A 25,285-nucleotide genomic window follows, 5' to 3' on the forward strand; every position below is an offset into this window, starting at 1 on the left:
TAAATGTTGTGCTGCAAGCTCAGGAGGAGTGGAGCAAAGGATTGGAGTGGTAGTGACTCTGGCTATAACAGTCAATCACAGTGACTTTCCTCATACCTATGCTCCCTAGGGTCAGGACAGTATTAGGAGGGCGCACCCTATTTTCCTTTTTCCATTTTCCTGGGGCATACACTAATGTTGGGGCTTCTGCCTAGTTGGGGTGCCCTTGGTGATGTGGCTTAGTTTGGGTGCAAGGCAGGAGGTCTAGGATGCAATGGCCAGCGTATGGTGTAGAAGTCAGTAACCAGACCAGGGGTATGAAGTAAACATCTCTCTTGTGCAGAGTAGCAGTTGTAGTACATCCAACAGTATCAAAACACAATTAATCACAATGCAAACCCTCTCAGCAATGTATGGATATGAGTAAGGATGGGAACTATAGTACTCTTTCTTCTTTATCTTCCCAGAGTCTCTCTCTCTGCAGAATCTATGGCTGGTAATATTACTTTTGCAATGGTGGCTGTAATTTCGGGCTGCGGGATACAGGGTTAAAGATATGGTTGGCCAGACCATGTCCAAGTGTGAAGGGTGTATCAGCAATCTCCCTCTTACTACAGTACCACCTATAGCTTGCTCAGCCATGCCAATTCTGGATCTTCTTGATTCTTTTCTTTCTCTTCCTCTCTCTCTTTTTGGAATACTGTAGAAATGGTGAGGTCTTTCTTGTTCAGTAGATAATTCTCAGTGAAGGTGACTCTCTGGATCTTTGGTTCAGTTCTGTGAGGAGTGGAACACATGGAGATTCCTCTCACTTCTTCTTATGCAAACTGCAAACTAGGGGAGGATCCAAGATCCACACCCAACCTCTTGCAGGGGCTGTGTCAGTGTAATTAACCCCATCTCATACATTTAAAAGCTATGCTGGATATATTACAATTAACATATGAACCTAAAAAAGAGCATTAAATAACATTGCATAATATTATTTAACATGAACAGTCCCCTCGTCTGGGGTACTGCAGTTGCATATCTCTACATATCTCAATGTATACAATTTTAACAGAAAACACTGTATATTGCAATGTACAGTATGTGAAGACAGATTTCCACCATCATAAGACCGCAACCAGTTTTTCACTTTTTTCCCAGCACAGTATGCCCACTATTTGATTTAGTTCTTTGGCTCCATGTGGTTGTCTCTCTTCATTTTTTTATGTGTTTTTAGTGTGTGACTTAACCTTCATCTATGGCTTATAAACAATATTAACTTCAGTAAGTTTACAGCCAGGCAGGAAGAAGCATAGGACTACAGAGTCAACTTTCAAGCTGCCTCCCTGGACCCTAGTAAATAATGTTTTAACCCTGACATTTGGCATCTTACAAAATCTGTCTGACTCCTTTTGATTATGTGTGGTAAAGACATAACCCTCAGAACCTCGCTAGAAGGAGATTCACCTTTCTCAGCTGGTGGTTCTGCAGGAGGAAAAACATTTATCACATCTGGGAGTCAATCAGTCTTTGGTCGATTAATCTTCTCATGACCTTCTTTTAACTTTTTGTTACTTACCTGTTTGTTTTTTGTCATAACTTCTAGTCGCTGTTTTTTTCTTGTACTGACATTTAAAGTTTAAGACTATATATATATATATATATATATATATATATATATATATATTACCTTATGACCATATGCAAAAGGGAAATATTTTTCAGTTCATACTTGGGTAATATTTTGAAAACATATTAAAGGTGTGTACAATTTTATGTAAAAAAATCCTGTTTAGCTTTATGAGATAATCCTCTGCACACTCTGAAGTTATGTGTCCAATGGGCAGCGATTGAGGGCGGACTGGAAACTTAAAGTGGCTCTGGAAAAAATAATAAAAAAGGAGACCCCATTTTGTAGTTGGATCCGAATTGATGGAAGGCAGGACCAACACATGTAGGCGGGCCAGCAATACCATATTGTGGCACATTATACGACCCCCTAACAGACCAAATACCACAGTCCATCACAAAATACTGCAACCAACAGCACAAAATACATCCCCAAAAGCGTCCACTGTTCCGGCCATGAGGAGGACTCGGGTGGCTTCCTGGGCATCGGTCTACCGGGAATTTTTCCTGTAAGGTCTATGGCCAATCCGCCCCTGACAGTGATTGACGGCTGCCACTATGCATGCTTATACAGGAAAGGCTGCCAATCATTATTTGAATTCGCCTACTGGACTCATAAACCTAGAATGGGCTGGGATTTAAGTCTATAACTTAGTTGTTTTTTACAATGATTTTCCCCTTACAAAACAATATACTGAATGTCCTCAACTTTCCATGATCTATAACATGCCTCCCACAGATAAGACACCATGTTTAACGTGAGAGGTTCCTTTTAACTACTGTTATATAACCGTATTTTTCTTAATTGCTGTTATAGTCAGAAGAGATTACTGAATGGCATGAAATGGTGACATCCCTCGTATTTGCTACACAGATATTATCAAAATCTAGTCGATTTGGAACAATTTTTGTGGTTATACAGTATCACTTAAGAATGCATTATAATTGATCATTTTTTGTCCCTTTATGAATATTTTCCTTTTTTTTTCTGCAAGGTGACCTATACATAGGAGGTGTTGCCAAAGAAATGTACAAAACATTGCCAAAGCTCGTCCACGCCAAGGAAGGATTCCAGGGCTGCCTCGCTTCTGTTGATCTAAATGGACGTCTTCCAGACTTGATCTCAGATGCTCTTTTGTGTAACGGGCAAATAGAAAGAGGATGTGAAGGTACATCTATCTACTATTTTAATCACACTACCTCTGAAAATGGTAATTCGCCCAATAGTGTGAGACAGTCAATTTGTTTAGCAATTGTAATATCCACTTTATATGTACTATATTCAATCATCCTTTGATAAAGGGAAATTCTCATGAGGTTTTTCTTTTTGTTGCAAATTTTTGATTCACCATCATTTATGTCCATTGATTAAAATATTTATGTTCACTTATTGTGCCAATATGTAGAATTTTACTGTAAGGTGTTTTCTCCTTTTTTTTTTGTTATTTATCATATCATTTATCATGATATTATTGTTTATATTGTGTGTTTTTTTGTTAAGTTTTTACATTATCATTTATACATGTTATTCTCATACATCATTGCTTTTATGTTTCCATTTTATTTGCTGGGATTTTTCCCTTCATTTACAAAAATAAATTTATTTCTCATGTGTCCGAAATGTTGTTTTTATTTTCTACCATGCCATCTTTTGTGTATAGTTTTGTCTTAACCTCTTAGCAATGCAATCGGTTTTACCGACAAATATTAAATCAAGATTCATTTTAATAATTAAAAAAAATCCAAATATTTAGCTTACAAATATTGCAATTTGGACACAGACATTAATATTTGGGTTCATAAAATAGTTATATGGTAATTTCACCAAAAGGCCACATTTCTTAAAAGGCATTTGTCAGCAGATTTATACCTATGACTCTGGCTGACCTGTTACATGTGCGCTTGGCAGCTGAAGGCATCTGTGTTGGTCCCATGTTCATATGTACCACATTGCAAGAAAAATGATGTTTTAACAAACGGGGGCGTTGCCACCTAGAGGCTGTGCTCTCATGATTTTTCTTGGCAATGCGGGCACATATAAACATGGACCAACACAGCTCCCTTCAGCTGCCAAGTGCACAAGTAACAGGTCAGCCTGTGTCATAGGGACAAATCAGCTGACAGATCCCCTTTAAAAGAAATAGTAGCTAGCAGGGAATATGTTTGGTGCAGCTGGCGAACACTGAGTGATGTCAGAGAAGGGGCGTGGTCTTTCCAACTTCTGTTGTACAGCCCAGTAATATACAGAAGCAATTGTTAAAATGGGAAAGGCCTAAGTGGCCATAGACTAAGAGTAGAGTATAGAGTGCACTACAGAGTGCAGAGACCTTTTCGGGTATATACCAAATTAAAATCATATTCAGTTATTCTAACATATAACATTTATATTTAGCCTTTTTTATAGATAGTATGACCTTATTATGGAAATACAGTTTTACACAACTTTTATCTTTGTCATGTAGCATATTAAATATTTCAAGTGCATTCAGACATATGGTATTTCCATGGCAACTGAAGTGAAATATACAGCACTTGTTAGTCCATAATTTTTTTTATTTTTTTTTACACACTTATATAGCGCTACTATATTCCACAGCACTTTACAGCCACTAGCATCACACTGTTCCTAATAGGGCTCAAAATCTAAGTTCCCTATCAGTATGCCTTTGAAGTGTGGGAGGAAACCAGAGTACCCTGAGGAAACCCACGCAAACACGGGGAGAGCATACTAACTCCATGCAGATGTTGTCCTTGGTCAGATTCGAACCTAGGACACCAGCGCTGCAAGGCAAAGGCAGCAGTGCTAACTACCAAAGAAATAATGTAATTTAAAGTATTTTCATGCATTCTACCCAAATAAATTATATTAAATACATTATTTTTGTTAAAGGGAACCTGTCTCTAGGATTTTGAGTACAGAGCCGAGGACATAGGTTGCTAGATGGCCGCTAGCACATCCGCAATATCCAGCTCAGTGTGCTTTTATTGTGTAAAAAAAAACAAAAAAACGATTTGATACATATGCAAATTAACCTGAGATGAGTCCTGTCCCTGACTTATCTCAAGTTAATTTACATATTTATCAAATCGTTTTTTTACACAATAAAAGCACACAGAGCTATGGGGACTGGGTATTGCGGATGTGCTAGCGGCCATCTAGCAACCCATGCCCTCAGCTCTATACAAAAAATCACTGTGAAAGGTTCCCTTTAAGAATAGTCAAAGGCAGTAGGCATATATTTTTTTAGTTTTAATTATTATTTTACGATTAAACTTAAAGCTAAGTTCCAATAACAAACTTACAAAATTTACTCCCATACAGCTATGACACCCTGGAGCAGGGATCAGCAACCTTCGGCACTCCAGCTGTTATGAAACTGCAACACCCAGCATGCTCCTCCCACTTGTGTGGAAGTTTAGAGAACAACCAAGCAAGTGTGCATGATGGGAGTAGTTTCACAACACCTAGAGTGCCGAAGACTGCTGACCTCTTCCCTAGAGCTTAGGAAAACTCAGGATAAGCAACGATCTTATAATTAAAATATAAACTCTTTGAAAGTTATAAGGAAAAGCTTCAGATTTGACCTAACTGCAGGGGTTTGAATATGGATAGGATAAAAATGTGGTTACATAAACAGTATATTATATATTTTTTTTGCAGTGCACTAATATTATGAAAAAAAAACATAATTTTCCTTACAGTTGATATTTTTTCAATTTTCAAAAACGAGAAGGTAATAACTATGAAAAGAGAGGGACACCAAGTACAAGCGAGTATAGTAAGAAAAATTAAAGAAACATCATATAAATTGAGTACAGAAAGAAAAGTCCTTTAGTAGAGATTAGTGTTGGTCGAGCACCAAAGTGCTCATGTGCTCGAGTAGAACACTTCCCGATGCTCGAGTACTCTACAGAGCACCCGAGCACAATGGAAGAACCCGAGCATTAAAGCAGGCACCCCCTGCTCTGAAGAATGGATGGTGTCAGGACTCTAGTTCGGCTTAGGAATCCCTGCTCTGACTTCATATATAGCTATGTCCATATATGGAGTCAGTGCTTGGGGACACCCAGTGTATTTAAATCAAATTTAGCCTCTATTTCTGAAAAGTTTCTGGCGGGATTCAAACTGACTTTCTTCATTACAGCCAATAATCTTAACCACTACTCTATAGAGCTGCATGGCCAGTTTCTTTAAAAAAAAATAAAAAAAAAATAAAAAATAAAAAAAATAAGATTTCTGCTATATAGGAATACTTACTAGTAGTCTCATATTATATTTTTTTTTTTAAGCACCTGGCTATGCAGCTCTATGGTGTAGTGGTGAACATTCTGGGCTCTAATGTAGAAGGTTGTGAGTTTGAATCCCTTCATCAGAATTAGAGGCAAAATTTAATTTAAACATATATATAAAAGTTTTTATCCATAATATATTTACATATATTATTATATATTTAAAATATAGAATACATTATAATATATGTAAATATATTATGGCTAAAACATCAGTAGTAGTTAGTTTCCCAAATATTATGCATTCATATATATCAGAAGTATGATTTTATGCAGTTGCAAGAAAAAGTATGTGAACCCTTTGGAATGATATGGATTTCTGCACAAATTGGTCATAAAATGTGATTTGATCTTCATCTAAGTCACAACAATAGACAATCACAGTCTGCTTAAACTAATAACACACAAAGAATTAAATGTTACCATGTTTTTATTGAACACACCATGTAAACATTCACAGTGCAGGTGGAAAAAGTATGTGAACCCTTGGATTTAATAACTGGTTGAACCTCCTTTGGCAGCAATAACTTCAAATAAACGTTTCATGTAGTTGCAGATCAGACGTGCACAACGGTCAGGGGTAATTCTTGACCATTCCTCTTTAGAGAACTGTTTTGGTTCAGCAATATTCTTGGGATGTCTTGTGTGAATCGCTTTCTTGAGGTCATGCCACAGCATCTCAAACGGGTTGAGGTCAGGACTTTGACTGGGCCACTCCAGAAGGCGTATTTTCTTCTGTTTAAGCCATTCTGTTGTTGATTTACTTCTATGATTTGGGTCAATGTCCTGTTGCAACACCAATCTTCTGTTGAGCTTTAGCTGGTGGACAAATAGCCTTAAGTTCTCCTGCAAAATGTCTTGATAAACTTGGGAATTAATTTTTCCTTCAATGATAGCAATCGGTCCAGGCCCTGATGCAGCAAAGCAGCCCCAAACCATGATGCCCCCCATCACAATACTTCACAGTTGGGATGAGTTTTTGATGTTGGTGGCTGTGCCTCTTTTTTTCCACACATAGTGTTCTGTGTTTCTTCCAAACAACTCAACTTTGGTTTCATCTGTCCACAGAATATTTTGCCAGTACTGCTGTGGAACATCCAGGTGCTCTTGTGCAAACTTTAAACATGCAGCATTGTTTTTCTTTGGACACCAGTGGCTTCCTCTGTGGTATCCTCCCATGAAATTCATTCTTGTTTAGTGTTTTACGTATCGTAGATTCGCTAACAGGGATGTTAGCATATGCCAGAGACTTTTGTAAGTCTTTAGCTGACACTCTAGGATTCTTCTTAACCTCATTGAACAGTCTGAGCTGTGCTTTTGCAGTCATTTTTACAGGATAGCCACTCCTAGGGAAAGTAGCAGCAGTGCTGAACTTTCTCCATTTATAGACAATTTGTCTTACCGTGGACTGATGAACATCAAGGCTTTTGGAGATACTTTTATAACACTTTCCAGCTTTATGCAAGTCAACAATTCTTAATTGTAGGTCTTCTGAGAACTCTTTTGTGCGAGACATCATTCACATCAGGCAATGCTTCTTGTGAAAAGCAAACCCAGAACTGGTGTGTGTTTTTATAGGGCAGGCCAGCTGTAACCAACACCTCCAATCTCATTGCATTGATTGGACACCAGTTTGCTGACACCTCACTCTTGGAGATGTCATTAGTATAGGGGTTCACATACTTTTTCCACCTGCACTGTAAATGTTTACATGGTGTGTTCAATAAAAACATAGTAACATTTAATTCTTTGTGTGTTATTAGTTTAAGCAGACTGTGATTGTCTATTGTTGTGACTTAGATGAAGATCAGATCACATTTTATGACCAATTTGTGCAGAAATCAATATAATTCCAAAGGGTTCACATACTTTTTCTTGCAACTGTATCTCTCTCTCTCATCTCTCTCTCTCTCTGTATATATATATATATATATATATATATATATATATATATATACATATATAAGGGTGTTTAATTTTGTAATGAAAAAAAATGAAAATGTAACATTTTTGCAGACTTTTCAAGTCTCAGTGATGTAATTGATATATAAGCCAATACTAAAGATTGGATAGTATTTAGAGGTTGCACACTTTGATCAGTTTTGTAAAAGTTGGCAAAAAATATGATTTTTTAATGTTAATTACTTTTATTGGGAAAACTAGGAATCACAAACTTAAAATAATATTAAAACTAGACACTAAGATTAATAGGTAGTATGTTAGGCAAAACATGTGTTATATTAATCAACTTTGAACGATGCAATCCCTTCTTTTGCTAGCTTGGTGATGACTTTTCTGTGATGCTCGACTACCCTCAACAAGAATTGATTTTGTTGTTTGTCTCTTTTGTTAAACTTTTTATCAGAGCAATTCCTCTTTCTGCAGTATCATTGACCACCTTAAGAGCGTTCACATGGCTTCTTAGAGAATCACTGCAGTATTCTGTCACGTTGTGGATCCCAAACAATTCAAAGAACGTCTTTGTTTTATTAGTAACAAAATGGCTCAGGTCTTTTCCTTCAAAAACTAGGTTTTTACCCTCTAATCATTTCATTTCCTTTTTCATTGCAGGTTTGGTTTCTAAATTTGTTGTCATATTTTCCTTAACAGCTTGAGTAATACGTTTGTCCAAAAAAGCCAATCCTATGTTTGTTTCTGACAGATACCAAAGTATCTCTCAGCAACTGTGAGAGCACTTTTTTTTTACGTCTGCATCTGGGTGCTCAGAAGCTGTAGCATATCCAAATCATTCTTTGGAGCCCATTGACTTACAATTGCCTCGTGAAAAAAAAAAAAAAAACATATATGAGGCTGACAAAATGTGCAACCCATTTCATTCCTTTCAATTCTCTTTGAGGAATATTCAACAATTTAGTAATGAGGACAATTTTAAGTGCATATATTGCCTTTGCCATCCGCCTTGCTGCTTGATGCCAAGCCACTGGGATCCTGAAACTGAAGTTATTTATATATATATATATATATATGTCTTTTTACATCACTGAGACTTGTGGCATAAGCAAAGTCATATGAAAATCACATCTTTGGAAAAATGAAACACCTTAATATACATGTCTGGATTCAAACTCGCAACCTTCTACATTACAGCCCAGAAGGTTAACCACTACACTATAGAGCTGTATTGCCAGTCATACAAAATATATATATATATATATATATATATATATATATATATATATATATACATATATATATATATATAGACTTCTGGTATATAGGAATACTTACTACTAGTTTTTTGTTTTTTTTTAGCCCTTGCAAATGGCCATGCAGCTCTATAGTGTAGTGGTTAATATTCTTTGCTGTAATGTAGAAGGCTGTGAGTTCGAATCCCGACAGAAATTTTTCATAGAGGCTAAATTAGATTTAAATACATTGACTCGAGCATTGCGCTCAAGCACACGCAATATTCAGCCAAGCATAGCGATGCATGAGCCGAAGTGGTGTTCGGCCAAGCATGCTTGCCCAACACTAGTTGAGATCATCAATTCTAAAGGACTTTTAATACTGGCTGATTATGGGACCAATAATCATCAGGAACAAATATTTGCATGAATGCTCATTCCCAGTAACTGGCCATTGTAAATGAGCCGCTGATCACCTGATGAACAAAGTAAATGCTTGTTCATTGGGTGAAGAAATTGTTGGTCCAGCAACAAGAATGATCGTTTATGGATGGAAAATTGTCCTGTATAAACAAGGATCTGCTGCCCAGAAACAATTAATCACTCATTCCTTGACAGTGGAAGTGATTACTGCATGGAAATGCAGCTCTCATTCTCTGCAATAATTAGGACTGAATGGTTATTCCCAATTGCCTGGTCAGTCGGTCGATGTAAAAGAGAGTACCATAGTATATCTGTTCATTGTAGTCAACAATTTAGACTAATACGTTCATTATAGTTTGTTCATATTTAACTTTACTAAACTCTGAAAGAAGTTGCCCTTTTTAGAAAATCTTGTTAGAAGGGTCCCTCAATGATAAACTCATCACATGATGTGCCAGGACTTTTTCTGTGTAATAGAGGAGGGTACTGAACGAGCAACACTCCAGAATACCTTTATAGAGTATTTGAAAAGATTTTTGGTAAGCCAGAAGTTCCCCTTTAAGTTTTCTCATTTTAGGCTGTAATATACACATATCTTTTTATCACATTAATGCACACAGATGTTCCTTCAACAAGGATTTCCCATGACTATAATATATTTACTTTATAGTAATCAAACTTCACATCATCCATAAAGAAAACCAATGAGACCAAGGAACTGCTTCAAGATTTATTCTTTACTGACATTTAATATATCATATGTGAACTGCTTTCCAGTTTCATGGTTCAATGGGCAATATTGCCAATCAATATAATTAAATAACAGAAATAAATTGAAAGTCAGCCTTTCATATGATTTACCATTGATATTTCTTTCTTTAACTATCGACAGGCTATATGCTTTGGTTGCACTGTTTCTCCAACTTTTCTATCTATAGTTGATAAGTGCCAGGTAAAAACACTCCTGACTAGTACAGGACCACATATTAATTGGATTCTCTGGTAGATTAGAACCCCGGTTGTCCATTTTCTTCAACTTGTAAACTCCGTTTGCTAAGTTCAATAATGAGTTTTCTGTGGATCAAATAGGGACCTCTCCGTATTTTGATTGAATTCCATAAAACATCTTCTCTCTCTGTTCAACATTTTCCTTGACTTTCCCCATGATACTGATCTTTATCATTGCCTTTATTTTTCAAGTTCGTTTTTTTCCTCCACATTTGATTCCATTGAGCAGTCCCTATCATTTAATTGTTTTTTTTTTCTTTCTAAAATCTTTCTATAAGGTTCGTTGAATTTCAGTTGGCTTAACTAACTTGTGACTTGCAACCCTGCTTTCTTCCAGGTCCCAGTGAAATGCTCCCAATCTAATTAATATCAATCATATGTATTCTAAGGCATTTTGGCTCAGAGGTGTTTCATCAAACAGCATGCAGTAGAAGTTGACAATGCAGACTTCCTTAAAGTAACATGGCTGAGTGTAGTAATAGAATAGGTAATACAATTACAAGAACTTAATATGTGAGTAACAAGATTTACAGATGAAGCAGAACTGTTTATATTTTTAACTCTTTGGAGTTGCATTAGTTCTTCTAGACCTAATAGCATAGATAGCTCTAAATAATGTAATAGATTCGCTTGGAGAAATTTTATATACCACACTGTGCCAAAAAACAGACTCACACATTTTCAAAATTCCCCTCCTGCTGAATTTCCATGCTATGCCAAAATTCTCTAACATATTTTTACAGTAAATGTTTAATTCAGTCAGTACAGATACACAGACTGCTTTTCAAGGGTTCTCCACTTTGGATAATCTCTATTTATTGAAAGGGTCTCTTGACAATAAACTGATCAAATTGTCCACCTGCTGGTACCCCCAACTATCAAAGTCTATTTGTATGAAAAACCTGACCACAGGGGTTCAAATTTCCTGCAGTGCTGCCACTGTAGAAACTAAGCATTACATAGTGTCTATTCAAATCAAAGTGTTGTCTGTGTAATGCAAGGCAGGCAAGGTCCTTCAAAAGGTGTATCCTGACCCCCCCACACACACACACACACCATTAACTCAATTGTCTTTAATTAAACTGTCAACCTATACCTGTATAAAAAAAAAAAATCATACTTACTTGTTCCCCATCGCTCCTTTTTGACTGGGTCACGGATTCCCTTCACTGGCCTTCCATTGCCCATCCTGTAAACTTCTGGACTGATGTGGTCACATGCACCACTGCAGGCAATGAGTGACCTTAGTTGGGACCTTTCCCCGAGTGTCACAATCTTTGCTAGGTTATGTGCCACTTTAGGACTCATAACTGCTGAGGCCAGTCAATGGCAGCAGCAGGGGATGTGGCCCTGTCTATAAGAAAGTTTACAGGGTAGGGACCAGAAGACCTCAGAAGGGAGCCAAGGAACCACTAAACCAAAATGTGACCTGCCACTTGGTGGATACGTCACCGCTGCAGCCAGTCAAGAAGTTGACAAGCATAGACCAGAGCAATAAGACTGCAGCAGTGGACTGAAGGAGCCAAAACCCAGCAGCAGGGATCAGGTAAAGTGTGTTTGCTTTCATCCGCTGGTCTGGTAAAAGGGGGTGGGCATCCAGAAAGGCTGCCAAAGGTGGAAAACACCTTTAAGCTTATGGAGGATCCTCATGCTAGATGACAAGGTTAATAGCAATGCTCATATAACATCTTAAGCTTAAGAGATGCTTTTAAAACATGCACAATTTAAAGGAGATGATCAAGCTTACAGGAGATGCATGATGTGACAAGGCACCTGTCAGGAATTCACTATGTTGAATATTGAACTTGTATAGTGAAAATAAATTGATTTCTGCGTTATTTCCTTCTTTTTCATTCACTGAAGAAAACACACTTCAAAGTGAAAGATATAATACTGTAGACCAGAAGATAATTGCATTATAAAAGTCTATCTTTTTATTGTAACTAAAGGCTAAGACTAAATAATAGAGTTAGTCTTTGAGATGACCTTAAATCTATACATTTTTTACCTGAGTGGTTTCCCATTGCCCCCACTGATCTCTGTCTATGAGATATAAATAAACCGTCATGCAATTCTTATTTCCAAACATAAAGCCTCCACATGTCTTCTGGTAAACTCTTCTGTCCCTGTCAAAGAAACAAAAAAGACATGTGGAAGCCTTATTTATACAGTATTTTCATGTATTGTGCTATAGCTATTGATGGGGAATGTACATTACTAGTGTTGAGCAAGCATGCTCGGCTGAACACCGTGTGTGCTTGAGTCAGTGTATTTAAATCTAATTTAGCCTCTATTTCTATACAGAAGATCGCTGTACAGTGAGGAAACCCATCAGTGTAAGTTCATGGCTTAGGAGTCCCTGCTCTGACTCCATATATAGCTATGTCCATATATGAAGTCAGTGATTGGGGACACCCCAGTGTATTTAAATCTAATTTAGCCTGTATTTCAGAAAAGTTTCTGCTGGAATTCAAACTCACAGCCTTCTGTATGAGAGGCAAAGCAATTAACCACTCAGCTGCAATAGTTGCATAGCCAGTTATGTTTAATAAATAAATAAATACAAATTTGACTTCTACTGTACTGTACTTCTACAAAGACCTATACAGTAAAAGTCTCATATATTTTTTATTTAAATTTTTTGGGTTACTGGCTATGCAGCTATATAGTGTAGTGGTTAACGTTCTGGGCTATGATGCCGAAACTGAGAGTTCCAATCCCAAAACAAACTTTTTCAGAAATAAAGGTTAAATTAGATTTATATATTTTTTTGCAATTGTAAAAAATGTATGGCACAAAATAAATGCGGGAAAAAAAAAAATCCTATAAACAATACTGCAGGTGCAAGCTTACCCAAAAATCCAGTCTAAAAATAGAGCAGCACTCCAGGATAATGTGGAAAATAGTGGTTTATTCACCCATTGGTGATGCAACGTTTTGGCTCCAACATGGAGGCTTGAGAAAGGCTTCATGTTGGAGCTGAAACGTTGCGTCACCAATGGGTAAATAAACCACTATTTTCCACATTATCCTGGAGTGCTGCTCTATTTTTTGGATTATATATATATATATATATATATATATATATATATATATAAAATCATACTTATGCTATATATGAATGCATAATATGTGGTAAACTACTACAGATGTTTTAGCCATAATATATTCACATATATTATAATATATTAGATATTCTAAATATAGAATAATATGTGTAAATATATTATGGCTAAAAACATATATTAAGTTTAACCTCTATTTTTGAAAAAGCTTGTGACAGAATTTGAACTCATATCATTTGTATCACAGCCCAGAACTTTAACAACTACACTATATAGCTGCATAGCCAGTGACAAAAATAAATAAATAAATATAATATGAGACTTCTACTGTGTAGAAGTACAGTACAGTAGAAGTCTCATATTCTTTTTTTTTAAGTAACTGGCTGTGCAGCTATTATAGCTGTGTGGTTAAGTACCTTGCCACTAATGCAGAAGGTAATAAGTTTGAATTCTGTCAGAAACTTCTGAATTATAGGCTAAATTAGATTTAAATACACTGGGGTGTCCCCAATTCCATTGTGCACGGGTGCTTGGAAGAACACCCAAGCATCGTGTTCTACACGAGCACTTTGGGGCTCGATCAACACTATACATTACATATATTTTGTATAGGAATGTATTTCACAGCTCTACACAAGGAACACATTAATGCATGTTACTACTTTGAGTTGCCACCTTTATGGACTTCCAACCCCTAGTAATCATAATAGAGTTTTCCAGGGGATTTTTTTTACAGGGCAGAATAGATTTAAAACAAACAAAAAAAAATCCATTTCACCCTCACCCTCTGCAGCTACCATTCTGATACTGTTCTGGTTTCGGCTGCTGTCCACTTCCTGCTTCCCGATTTGCCACACAAGAAAGAATTTGGATTCCCTACTCATCCAATCACTGGCTGTAGGGGCTACTTGCCTCAGCCAGTGATTGAAGCAGCCCAAGCCATTTCCTGGGTATTGAGTCTGAGAAGTGGAGAGCAGTGGAGACTGGATCAGCATTGGAATGACATAAGCGGGGGATAAGTATTCCCTTTAAAAATATTTTAAGGGTTTTCTGGTCATTTCTGGTCAAAAACTGCTTTAGGGAAATCTTTAGAAAAATACAGATGTAGCAGAGTTAACAGTCACAGTCATAACTCATTAACTAGATGTGATAACTCACCAAGTGTGACTGTTAACTCTGCTACATATGTAGGGACCCTCATCTATTAGCAATAATGGAATGTCATACCAAAAAGCATTTCTCACTTTGGAGAATCGTCTACATGCATACTAGGTAGATAGGCTACTGACTTGTAATTTTTGATCATTCCCGTAGTGGCACTGCACGAGAATTTAGCACTTTCTGGTGGATTTGACTGCAAATTAAAGTTGTTCACTACAATGGACCCTTCTAAATAAAATTACTTCATTAATAAAAATCATGATGGTTACTCTGTGGTCCTTCGAGAAAGGACGTCCAGTGAAGGGGAAATATATCTGAATATACTGAACAGTATGTATCAATACCTGTGGCTTTCCAGCTGTTGCAAATCTACAAATCTCAACATGCAGTTAATTGTAGTTTTAAAATGCATTGGATAGCTACAGGTTGGAGACCACTGAGGTGAAGAGCACTAGATTTAGTCTGAAATGCACTGCCATGCTCTACTATATATACAACATTTTAAAGTCTTACACTTCTTAAAATATGGCTACAGGCTCCTGTACTGAAAAATATGCAATGCTTGAGCCTTAAGCTCAAAAAACATTTTCCTTGTAGATGTTATGTCCAGAAGGTTTTTACCTGCTGAGTCCTCTGTGCTTAAGTTGGTTTATTAGTTGGTTTGGGGTAGTTGCTCTGCAACGGCCTCACAGCTGATCCATTACTGTGGATCAGGTTGTCTCTAATGCAGGCCAAGTATGTTTTGGAAGGAGTTGCCGATAGTATAGCCTTTCTTGAACTATTTTTGGTTTCTGCTCTGAACATGGTGACAATTAGTGATGAGCGAAGAATTAAAAAAAATTATTTGGCTGCTTCGCTGTATTTTACAAAAAAAAAATGTTTCCTGATTAATTACTTTATCACAAAGCACCTTTCTTTGCTTGAAGGTCTGACACGAAATCTTGCATGGCATGGCCCAGAATGACGCTACCGTGCACAGGATTTCGCCCGACATCTTCAAGCAAGATTGCAACAGTTGGCCCGTTGCGAGCAAATAGATAATTTTTTTTGTTTTCAACACTATTTCAGTTTAAATAGATTCACTACCGTGAAGCACAAGGAAATTCTGCTTTGTGGCAAATCAAATTTATGCAAGCTCTGTGAATTTACTCCACAATACTTCCTTACATTCTTAGTATCCTGTTCTAATCTATTTGTGTTGTGTCAGTGTAGCTTGGGATCTGTAGTCCTTCTGACTTTCATTGTTGACAGCATTGAATTTTGCTGTTCCTCTGTGTTTTCTGTTTATTGCCTATATGCTGAGTTTGGTTTCTGATTTGTCTTCTTCTGTCTTATTGGGTTAATATTGTTGATTAAGATCAGTTTCTGTTAGTGTCCTTATTTCTGCTTGCTGTCATTCATACGCTCTCAATCTGTATGCCATCACCACTTTCGGTCTGCTCGATTTCCAGACTACCATCTAATTCATCTGCTTTTATCATCGCTCAGTTGTCTATTGTGACATTTGGTTTTGTATATTTGCTGCCTGCCACTATTGATATATGCTTTGTATTATATTTCCTACAAATACCCCATTGTTACACAATTTAGCCCTATTGACTTCCTGGATATATAGAAGTACTGGAGATATTATTAGTACCCAGGTGGCTGCTTAGAGAGGCTCTCAAATCAGGAACTCCTTGCTAAATTTGCATTGTCTGCATTAGAGACCAAATAATCCACAATAATAGATACGCTCTGAGACAGTTGTGTAGCAACTGCCTGGAGATAAATAAATTGATTTATAAAGAAAATTGGTTTGTATCATCAAGCAGAGTTCTGCACCTGTGACAGGATCAGTACACTCCCTCTGGCCAGCCTTGACAAACTTGTTCCTGTGCCACTGCTTCGATTAGTTATTCTACTGCCACGTTGGCCAATAATACTCTCTTAGACTATTACCCTTCCTTAGACAGGGTCAATTTTGATCCAGTTACTGCTTCAATTTCTGGCGCATGAAAAGTCACTGCACCCACAGGCGTAACTATAGGGGAAGCAGGGGAAGCGGCTGCTTTGGAGGCCTGACCCAGAAGGGGCCCATCTAGGAGGAGGACTAAAAGATTTTGTCAGGGCCCCCTCAACAGTATTACACAAATAAATTATATACAGTATAGACAGTGTAGAAAACGGATGGAACAGCTGCCGGGCCTGGTCTGAGAGAGCAATCTTTACTAGCCACAGGAATGGGGGCGGCATGAAAGCAAGGGTTTGGGAAAAAAATTACTGGGGGAGAGGAGCCCCATTCAAAAATTTGCTGTGGGGCCCAGTCATTTCTAGCTACGTCACTGGCTGCACCGTAAATAAAATCAGAGCCTCTGCATTTGCACTACGACTTAGAGCAGCAGTGCCCCCTGACACGGTGACCGTCTTCAACTTTGGGGACACCTCGTCACAGTTGCAGAACTCTGCTTGTTGAGACAAATCAATTCTTATGAACCAATTTGCTCTGCAATTGCCACAAAATCAACTTGTAAAGAAAAGAGGACACAACAATTAAAAATCTGCTGAATGTAACAGTAGGTTCTGTAAAAGACTCAAATGCAGAATATGGTGCTATTTTTCCCATTATTCCAATGAGCAAATCTGCAGAAATGGACTTCATTATAGGTCAATGGTAACTATTGTGCATCAGTAGTGTCCATTGTATGAGGGATGAGAACAGATCTTTATGCAGCATTGGACTGGCCCATTAGAGTACCAGAGGATCCGTCCTTAGTCTCTGACTCTGATACCCCAAAGGGGGGAAAAAAGGAAAAAGAAATGGAGCTGCATTGAAGACAATAAATTGCCACTAGGGTCAATTTCTTTGAATCTAAATCTTGTAGACTTTATTTATGATGTGGGGTTTGTTCTCCAAGAATAATGTTCTCTGGTGGGTCCAAAGAACCCCAGTCAGACCCTGGCTTTATATGACCAAAGTTCTGTAGTACACTGCACATTTGGTATAGGACATTAGAGTGAAAATTGCTAAATATGCATGGGTTAGATGATAGTTGGGGAGGGGTATAATCAAAAGCTTGAATGTTCTCTCAAAATATACTACATGTTTAGTAACCGAGCAAAGAAATGTTATTCGAGTTCATCAAGGGCTTAAAATTTCTGACAAACGATGAACGTTTTTACAACATTCATTACATTATCATGCGTCCTGGAAGCAGGGGTGAAGGAACGTTGTTTTAATCATATAAAAGCTGTTATTTCCTTCTGCCATTTTCTTCCTAATGGTTATAATTTAGCCGGCCTAACTTTTTTTCTGCACGTAATTATGCCAATGAGGCATTATTATTTAAAATGCTAGGTCTCCAAAATCATAAACACCAAACTTCACAAAGAGATCTCATAGAGGCAGATGTTCTGCATTAAACAAGCTGTTTCTTAACAGTTATTTCAGAGGAAATCTATTTTTTATGCTCTTCTGACAGTGCTGCGGCATGTTGATCGCCACATTGAGTGGCTTTTAGATTTTTTTTTTAACTGGATTGCTAATTCTAAGCACATTCTTGAAATATGAAACAAGATAATTAGTTTAATTAAAGTCATGATCCTGTAAATTTACTATTCACCCACATATATTTTTCATTGAGGAATAAACACAAGTACACTGTGGCCCAAGACTAATATGTTAAGTTCACAGCTGACATGCTATATTGATGAGCCAAGTTAGGCAACATCTAAGACTCTGTTCACATCTATATTGCAGGCTCAATTAGGAGCCACCTTTGCAAATTCTATCACATTTGACGGGCAAAATAGCTCTGACTGTTGAATTATTTTTCTTGCAAAGCTATGGTGGAAGCCAATGGACCCAGGGGAGAAGGGGTGTCTGTTAGGTGATATTGTCTGCCATGTGACAGATCTGGCATGGAAACCATAAACCAGATGTGAACAGATAAATCCTTAGATTTTTTTTATTTTTTATCATTTACAGTAGTTAGGAAGACTATGCTGAGGTTCAGAAATATTAGGTTAAATATATATATATATATATATATATATATATATATCACAGTTAAGTCTCAAATACATACAATAGAGGCAGAATATATGGCTGACACAGAGTCCTTGGAGAGAGTGAACTCAGACATAAGTGATCAGAAAGGTTCATGGAAAAGGAAAGAAACAGGAAGCAAACACTAAGCACTTTTGTCTTGAGAGGCAGAACCAAAAAGGCCCAATCCGATCTTTGCTAAGTGCAAAGAGTTGATCTGCACTACCAGACACAACCCATGGCACCATTAAATGCACAAAGGAGAGAAAATTAGACAGGAGGCAGCGCCTCGTGTGTGTTGCCGCCTGCCACAAAGTCACAAATAGATTAAAAGTTAAAGTTACCCTTACCATATGATGTGATGAGTCACAACAACTTTATTCTGCCTTGCTGGCATTTTCCCGTCCAGCTTGCGGGGCATCTGCTCTGCTGCCAAGGTCTTTACCCTTACCTCTGCAGCGGTTTCGGGGGTGAGAAACAGTAGTAGAAAGGAAGAAAAACAGGACCTTTTCCCGGTGCTGATGCAGAAGACGTGGGACCAGATTAGTATCGTTAAAACAGTAACAATTCTTTATTCCACGTCTATGCGTTTCAGGGGCCAACTGCTCCCTTCATCAGGACAATAAATAGTTTACAGTGAGCATAGTTGTGTGTGTTTTATTTATGCTTTGTTTGGGTTTGCTAATCTTGCGCGGTAGGGGGTGGGAGAGGGGAGGGGGAGAGAGGGAGGAGAGGGGAAGATGTTTGTGGGCGGTGTTACGCCCTAGTGACAGCGCTGCTACATCGTGGTTGGAGAAGACTGCGGGCAGAGAGCCGGCTGAATGATCAACTTGCTGGGTTGTGAAACAGAGCGCTGGTGGGCGATGATTTACCTAAATGTCAGCACTGACTGTGTGATTAGAAGGGAGCGATTGAGGGCAAAAAAAAAGATGTTTTGGATTGCTCTCACGATTGATGCTATGGAGAATTTGACAGTGGGGGAGGCAAGGTCCGGATGACAGACGGAGCAATGTTGGGGCTCTATCTTCTTCTATGCACCATCACTATGGGCAGAATATCAGCTGAAATGCAGCTTACTGGGAGGTTTGAGTGGATGAGACATTAGTGTGTAGCTGAGGGGGAGCGATCACGTACGGATGTTTTGCCCGAGTGTTTTTTCTGTGGAATCATATGGGAAGTTTTAGCCGTGAGCGGGATCAAGTTTAGATGACTGCCGGGGCAATGTCGGGGCTCTATATTTATTCTATGTATGAACCTGTTAGGGGGACATAGATGGGGGACATAAAAGCTTCTTGTAACAGTGGCCATAAAGGTAACAGTCAGGGGGAGTCAGCAGACCGCAGTGATTTTCCTCTCCCTCTGTGTACCTGTCAGGGCGCAAAATGATTTTTAGAAGGTGAGAGATAGTTTGGTTGCTTTTGGCAACTACGTAACCTTCTATTCATGCTAGGTGGGGTCAAGGAGGTGACCCTACTTTTATCATGTCTGTGTGGGGAAATATTTTCGGGTTTGTTTCACTCACTCCATTTGTGTAAGTATGAAGAGGTTCCTTGGTGTGGTGGAGTCATCTGTCTACTCTATATGTTAATGTTAGTGTGATGAGCAGGCATGAGTCATATTTCTACTGTATAGGTGGGTTCTCCTTATTTTAGATACCAGTGTATGCTGTATTATTTTATAATATATTTAAAAAAAAATAATAATTTGAATACCATTTTGTTTTTTAAGTTGTTCGTGAAAAGTGTTTGTTTTTCATATATTTACCCATGTGCCTATTTTTGGGCGAAAGATTAGACACTTGTGCAATTGAAATATAAAATGGAGAGCATTCATTTTGCTTTATATCCACCGTGCACAAATATCTGATATATATATATATATATATATATATATATATATATATATGTCTGTGCATGATGGATATAAAGCAAAATTAATACTCTCCATTTCATTTTTCAATTGCACAAGCATTTAATCTATTGCCCAAAAATAGGCACATGGGTAGAAATACGAAAACTTTTGCATAGGCCATGTGTCTAGAAAACGCACACAGCACTCACTAGAGTGCCGTAGCCTCTACAAACTGCTGATTGGCGGGAGTCGGACCCTCACCAATCTAATATCGATGACCTATTCTGACAATATGTCGTCAATATGAATAGTCTCCTCACATCACGTACTGGTTATATAAAATATTCCATTATATTCCATCCCTTGTTTCACTGATCAAAACATAAAGCACCTCTGAACTGAAAATCGGTGTCTGCATTCACATAGCTTTGGGAAATTTCTTATACATTTGGTTTTGAGAGTCTTTTAATAGTTTGCTGTGTAGGAAGTGTTAATGTGTGGGTGAGTGTGTTTTACTTGCCGAAAAAGGCATATTACATCCTTTAAACTAACATAACACTTGATAATCAATGTAGATAAATTAGCTGATCCAAAAACACGTATTTCACTGCCAACAGAGTAGGGGAAGTTAGCTGGCATATTGCAGCGTTTCTTTTCCACCAGGTATTAGCAGATAAAGGTTCACGTACATTTCTCTCACAGGAAGGTACAATATTTTTAGAAAATACGAAAAGCTGCTGTTCTTGTGCTTATCAGGAGGACGTCTTGATTAAACATTAACTTAAACTGTTTTTCTCCATATTTTGTATACTACCTTATTTTAACCCTTGAGGACATAGCACTTTAGTGTTTTCATTTTTACTTTCTGCCTTCCCCGAAACTCTAACTTTTTTTTCGAGTGAATCAGCCTGAGCTGCAATACTAATCACAGCCACTCGCCAATGCCCGGCACTGTGCTTAGTAAACTGCAAAAAATGGCATGGTCTCCTCAAACAGCTGATGGGTGAAGATGTCAGGAGTCAGATCCCACCTGATCTGATAATGATGACTTATCTTGAGGATAGTAAAACACCTGGACAACCCCTCTAAGGTGGCCCTAGACATATACTGGATAAATAACAAACAATGACAGAGGCAAATAGCCCAAAACACAATTCAAAAAGGTCAGTTGCTCACTGGCAGGGGCAGACTTTACCCCCATGCAGACCAGGCAATTGCTTGGGGTTCCAGAAATCAGGGGCACCCTTCCTGTCATAAGTAGTTGGATGCAAAAGTGAACAAAATAAAAAGTAAACCAGGGGCAGACATGTCACCTGTGCAGCCTTTTTAGTTGCACTGTGTCCCGATGCGGAAGGGGCCCCTTCCCTATAGCTGTAGCAGAAATGCCCTGGCTGCATTGTTAAGCTAAGAAGGGGCCTTAGCAGGTTGACAGGGTCAGGGCTTAGCAGTTTAATAGGGAAAAGCTTAGTGGTGTTAAAGGGAGGAGCTTAGTGTTTCACCCATTTCAAGCAAGCTCCACAGGAGACCTCCGCTCTTGTGATTGGTTGAGGTCCTAACCTCAGGACTTCCATGGTTCGAATAGTTATTCCCTATCCTGTGGATAGAGGACAACTTTCTGTAACCGGAATGTCCCTTTAAATTTGGAGCACACATTAACTAGCAATTTTTCAGTCAAAATCTAATGTTCTTCTTAAATTTGTCACAAAGCCTACTCCACCAACAAAACAGAAAAGGCCCTCCCAGCTACTCATTGGCAGCAATGGTGACCTGACTAAGCATATGAATGTCGGAAAGGAACTTTCCTTGTGTTTTTGACATATTTAGCCGGGATCACCAGTAGAGAGCAGCGGGGACTACAGCAACGTCAAAATCCCACCAAGGACAACATCTGCCTGGAATTGTATGTGGTGATCTGGTTTCCTCCCACACTCCAAATACATACTGATAGGGAGCTTAGATTGTGAGCCCCACTATAGACAACGTAATGATAATGTCTGTGAAACGCTGCAAAATATGTTAGCGCTATTTAAGTATATAAAATAAATAAATGAACAGCAGCAGAAGATGGTTCTCTTTCCTTTTTAACCTTTTCTGACCAATATTATTTAAAACATTTTTGTATTAATTCTTTAGTCTTAACATGGTTTGGCCCTGTATGCAAAAATAAAATAAAAATAATAATAATAAAATAGTAATAATGATAATATTAATTAATAATAATAATAATAATAATAATAATACCACATAACTCATGTACTTCTTATCCACTGTTGTTTGCGTTGATGGAGTTCTACTTGAAATGAATATTTATCCTCTGTCCGGCATCTTTAATCCCTATTCCCTTATCTGGACACTGCTGGGGATACAAGACACCCCTGACTAAACACAGTCTGACATTTCACACAGTAATGGGGAAATGTACAATGCCTAAGTCATAGAAACCTCCCGGCCTCGTCCCCAACGTCTTTTAAAATATATTTTTTTTAGAGTATATCTCTGCTTCCGAGTGAAAAATAAAATGACAAACTTGCCTTGTGCATACTTCATTAAAACAGGAGTAAGGATGTGTTTCTTCCCTAATTGACTGAAAATGTCATTTGTGACCTTACTATGGGTTATGGTCTTAATTGAACCAGTCACTGAAAGTGGAAATTGGATTGGGGGTAATCTGTGTTAAGGAGCGTAGAATACACACTATCCAAACATGACAAATGGCTAGTCAGGATGCAACCATGCATTCAGTTTGCTAATGCATTCATTTCCAATCAAGGAAAAAAAAAAAACTTTTAATTTTCCTTCATTACATATCATCAGCTCAATTAACCTTTATATGTGCAGTAAAATGCTCGCAAATTGCCATTTTCTCATTTTGCTTTGATTCAAAATTCTTGTTGCTTGTCATTTTCGCATATTATGTTGCATTTCTTTATGTAAAGGCTTGCATGTTATTTATTAATATTTTTTTATTGTCTTCACTTTGGTTACTCTATGCCTGCCTCCATTTTCTTATTGCTTACTAACATTTTTATATTTTGTATTTTGTTTTTTTTTTTTTTGCTATTATTTTGCCTTCAAAAGTTGCATTGATGAAAGCTGACTTGCAAGGTAGACTGCTCTGTGTGTTTAATCCAAGACTGAAAACCCAATGCGCACGATGAATCCTTCAAATATCCTTACTTGTGCATTCGAGTGTCTCCTCTTCTATAAACTCTTCCCTGTCCTCCTTTGTATGAAACATCCAAATACAATCCTTCCTAAATAGCATATACTTTTCAGTCTTGACGATATGTGTATAGTGACTGATTTATTGCTTTGACTATCCCCTTCTAATTTTTGTATTTTTCCAATGATCCAGCTATGAGGTAGCTTAGAACTATGTGTCCCTTTTACGTCACCAGTGGGCAAGCCAACAGATTACTACACAAGGAAACAATACAACACATGGGATCAAAAAGCATGCAAACCAATAATTGCCAACATCCAATGAAAGCTTTTGTCTTTTCATTTTAGTATTGTATTTTACATAAATCATATATTTTTTTTAGCACATGCTGATGTTTTGTTTTACCAAGGGTTACATTTATTATATTAAATCTCATATAGACAGCTCTGGTTCAGAGGAGAAACAGATAAAATTCAGTCTCTGCTCAAGTAAAGCCATCCATACACATGAGATATCTTTCATTCAAAAGCACGTTCCACTGTAAACATGGCATGTCCTGCTCAGGTCATGGCAGACAGATTAAATACTGCGTAGAGATAGGCAAATTAATTCTAAATGAACCTAGATTTTGGTTGATTCAATATGGGGTGATTTTGGAAAGAGAAAGAGAGAGAGAAATTTCTAAGGTCCTAGGAGAACTTAAAGGCAATGGGCACCTTTGGAGGCATTTTAAAAAAATTAGTGCATTGTACTCATTTTGAGCTAAAATTATTTTTTAAAGGGCCTGTTTTAACAATTTTGAGCCCCTTTATCAGTACAGCCTTGTGATTCTCTAGTAGCAGTTTCTGTATTGTTACAGTTTCCCTTCTCATCTGAAAGGCTCCTTATCTCTGATTTCTGACCTAAACACTTTTCATAGCTCAATTATTATCTTACTGATAAGAATGTGGCTTACATAAGTGTTTAGGACCTTTTTAGTAATTTAGAGATAGGGTCTATTAGATGACACCCACAAAATTAAAGTATGATTCACACAGCTAGAAAAACAGTTAACCCTTTGTGACAAGATAGCTGAATATTATTAAGAGTAATTGAAAAAATGAGGCCAAAATGATCAAAATGCAATCATAAAAAATATTGCCCCTGATGGTGTAAATAGCATTTAAAGTGTCATGAACAAATTTTCTGGTCAATTGGAGCATTTTCAATTTGGGTAAAAAATCACTTATGCCCAATCGAACACGAATCAAATTATGAGAGATTTGCCTATCTCTAGTACCAACTTATGTCCCTATGATCTGCTGCTATGTAAATATCTTACATTACATCAGCCATAGGTGGAACAGTCAGCAGGCCTCCTGTACACACAGTTGTAGTTTTAGTCAACTCTTCTGTCATGTGTATGGTCGGACAAAAAATGACCTGTCATCTGTCTAGACATGTGTTTTCATGAATACTTCCATGTATGCTTCATGAAATAACAGTTCTGGAGCTTCTTTTCTTATGACTCTGTGCTGTACCGTTCCTCTATTAGGAATGAATAGACAATTGGGTG

General features: G+C 37.7%; 1 protein-coding gene across 8 annotated transcripts in view; it reads left to right on the forward strand.

The window, feature by feature from the left end:
• The window catches only part of NRXN1 (neurexin 1), a 1,537,142-nt gene that overhangs the window by 914,351 nt on the left and 597,506 nt on the right, over positions 1-25,285 (forward strand). For all 8 annotated transcript variants that reach the window (XM_044290694.1, XM_044290695.1, XM_044290700.1 and 5 more), the window contains one exon: positions 2,592-2,765. In XM_044290694.1, coding sequence (XP_044146629.1) covers positions 2,592-2,765 — 174 coding nt within the window. The remainder of the gene's footprint in view (positions 1-2,591; positions 2,766-25,285) is intronic.

The sequence above is a fragment of the Bufo gargarizans genome, chromosome 4 (genome assembly GCF_014858855.1).
Source record: "Bufo gargarizans isolate SCDJY-AF-19 chromosome 4, ASM1485885v1, whole genome shotgun sequence".
Lineage (NCBI taxonomy): Eukaryota > Metazoa > Chordata > Amphibia > Anura > Bufonidae > Bufo > Bufo gargarizans.